The 2,500-nt window shown below is 41.6% G+C and overlaps 1 protein-coding gene across 5 annotated transcripts in view; it reads right to left on the minus strand.

Annotated features, from left to right (window-relative positions):
• Nucleotides 1-2,500, minus strand: part of slc4a7 (solute carrier family 4 member 7) — a 79,856-nt gene that overhangs the window by 46,472 nt on the left and 30,884 nt on the right. For 3 of the 5 annotated variants that reach the window (XM_063199589.1, XM_063199591.1, XM_063199590.1), the window contains exon 6: nucleotides 1,370-1,519. In XM_063199589.1, the coding sequence (XP_063055659.1) occupies nucleotides 1,370-1,519 (150 nt within the window). Of the gene's footprint in view, nucleotides 1-1,330; nucleotides 1,520-2,500 lie in introns of all 5 variants that reach the window. The other 2 variants (XM_063199593.1, XM_063199592.1) reach the window with 1 other exon arrangement.

Here is a 2,500-nt window from a genome sequence, read left to right on the forward strand (position 1 = left end):
AAAGAGTTGACCTCTTTTTTCATGGTCAGCTTACGAAAAGAAAATTATGAAAAATGAACATAAAAAGCCCCAAAGTGGTTATTCTAATGCTGCTGCTAGGCATCATCAGCCATGCAATCAATTTGAGCAGCACCATCTTAACATGCTCGCAAACAACAGGTGCCCACAAGTCCTGTCTTATGGTGGATACACACAGACACAAGCACGCAGAGAGAAGGTGTTGACGAAACTCACGGCCTCACGCCAGTGTTTAAAGCGAGTGGTACGGTATGCCTTAGGGACGTGTCACATACAGATACAGTAGGTATACTGTGGCTTAATCTCTAGGGCCAAGCCTAGACACCAGGAACCAATCTGAGAAAGGCAGGACAGGAACCAACATATTTCCATGGAAAGACTGCTGTTAGGGAAAAATGTACTTGATATATTAACTGATTAACTGATTAATTAACAATTAACTGCATTTAAATGCTCATCTTTTTTTCTCATCCTGGGTGCTGGGGTGCATTTCTCGAAAACGTATTTGTTAGCCTGTTGGCAAGTTGGGTAGTTGCCAATGGGAAATTTTATTGCAAACAACAAAGTAGCTAACATAGTTAGCAAATATGGTTTCGAGAAATGCACCCCAGGATTGCTTGAGTTACACTACTCATCTGAAAGCATGAATAACGTTGACGTAACTAAGACTGTGTTTTCTCTTTTCTTTGTAAGAAATGTAAAGGAATAAGGATATACTGAAAGTCTCATAAGAGCCAATACCAACTTAAAGAAACACCTTGAAATATCTTGGTGTGATAAAACAGTCAAATATATAATTACAGTACAGAAAAAAGAACTTGAAAATTAGGCTTAGAACCGGTTCAGGGAACGAAAACGATAACCAGAAACTTTTGCTTTTCCATTGTGCTTGGAACAGGAACAAAACCAGAAACTTTACATTTGTGCATGTGCCGATGACAACATCACTGCTAACTTAGTTAGCAACTTACTTGGTTGCAATGCAATTTCCCATTGGAAACCTAGTAATTGGCTACCTGGTTAGTCTGCGTAGATCATCTTAAAGTTGTAGTCATAAGATGTACATCAATAGTGTAGTTTCTCAATAAACATTAAAATACGGTTAGTTAAACGTTCGTTAAAAGTTAAATAGTTTCTCTTTAAACGTTAAAATACTGTTCTGTTTGGATCAAACCACTCGGAAAAGAAATTCAACTCCTGTGTTCAAAAGTGCCTCAAGAGCAGTGAGGGGGTGCTGCAGAGAAGGGATGGCGTTAGGGGGTTATTAAGGGGTTCAAACGGTCAGATTAGCATCACAACAGAGCATGCTCACCATTGCGCTCGAGCAGGTGCGGGTCGGAGTGTTTCTTGCCTATGTCTGCAAAGGAGCGCACCAGGGGGATGCGGTTGCTCAGCTTCTTCTCGCTCTGGTGGTGGTGCCTCTTCATCATGGCCTCCCGCACCTTCTCACGCAGGCCCTCGTCCAGCTGGCCCGACGCCACCATGCTGTCAATCACCATATCTGCGCGCACGCACGCACGCACGGACGCAGGCGCACACACACACACACAACAAATGCTAAATTTCAGTCAATATTTTTACACAGAAAAACATTCATGCAAATATAGGTCAAACATGTTTTTATGTTTTCATACAAATCAACATTCATGCAAATACAGATCACATACTGCGCACACACACACACACACACACACACACACACACACACACACACACACACACACACACACACACACACACACACACACACACACACACACACACACACACACACACACACACACACACACACACACACACAAATGTTAAGTGAATGCTGTCATCAACAAGTCTGTCTTTTCTCAGACTTGCATGTAAACACATCACAATATAAACCCGAGGCAACCACATACACACTCGAACACATCTGGACATTTCAGACAGTACGTCACAGAGGCTAAATGCAGACAACTTTATCAAGAGTACGCAGATTAGGCCTGAATTCTTATTAATAGAGGCAATGTCTAGCCTTGCTGAACATCACCTCCACAATGGGCAGCAATATTAACATCACGGAGCAATTTTGAATCTGAACAGTAACTTTTGGTGGTCTAATGACAAGGTCAGATAACTTTTGATTTAAGTTCATCTTCTGCTAAAAGCAATCATGCATGACTTTACCCAAATATATATCTGACAAGACAGAATGCAACATGAAATGTATGGTCTGGGATTGCAACATAGGCAAAGTTGTGGAACCAACGGTTGGCAATGAAATTACATGTCACCATGCTAAGTAAGTCCCAATGTCTTGCTACACAGAATCAAAACTACACAGAGCATTGCAATTAGAGGACAGAGCTAGGACTGATTCATGGCCCAGCTATGATCATCCTTTATGATGCGACTCTAGACCAACCCGCTAGTTAAAAAAAGAAATCTGCTAGTGTGGGCAGTCAAGTTTACTAAGCTAGGAGTATGCAACAGTGACACATATTATAAG

This window comes from Engraulis encrasicolus, chromosome 5, assembly GCF_034702125.1.
Source record: "Engraulis encrasicolus isolate BLACKSEA-1 chromosome 5, IST_EnEncr_1.0, whole genome shotgun sequence".
Classification (NCBI taxonomy): domain Eukaryota; kingdom Metazoa; phylum Chordata; class Actinopteri; order Clupeiformes; family Engraulidae; genus Engraulis; species Engraulis encrasicolus.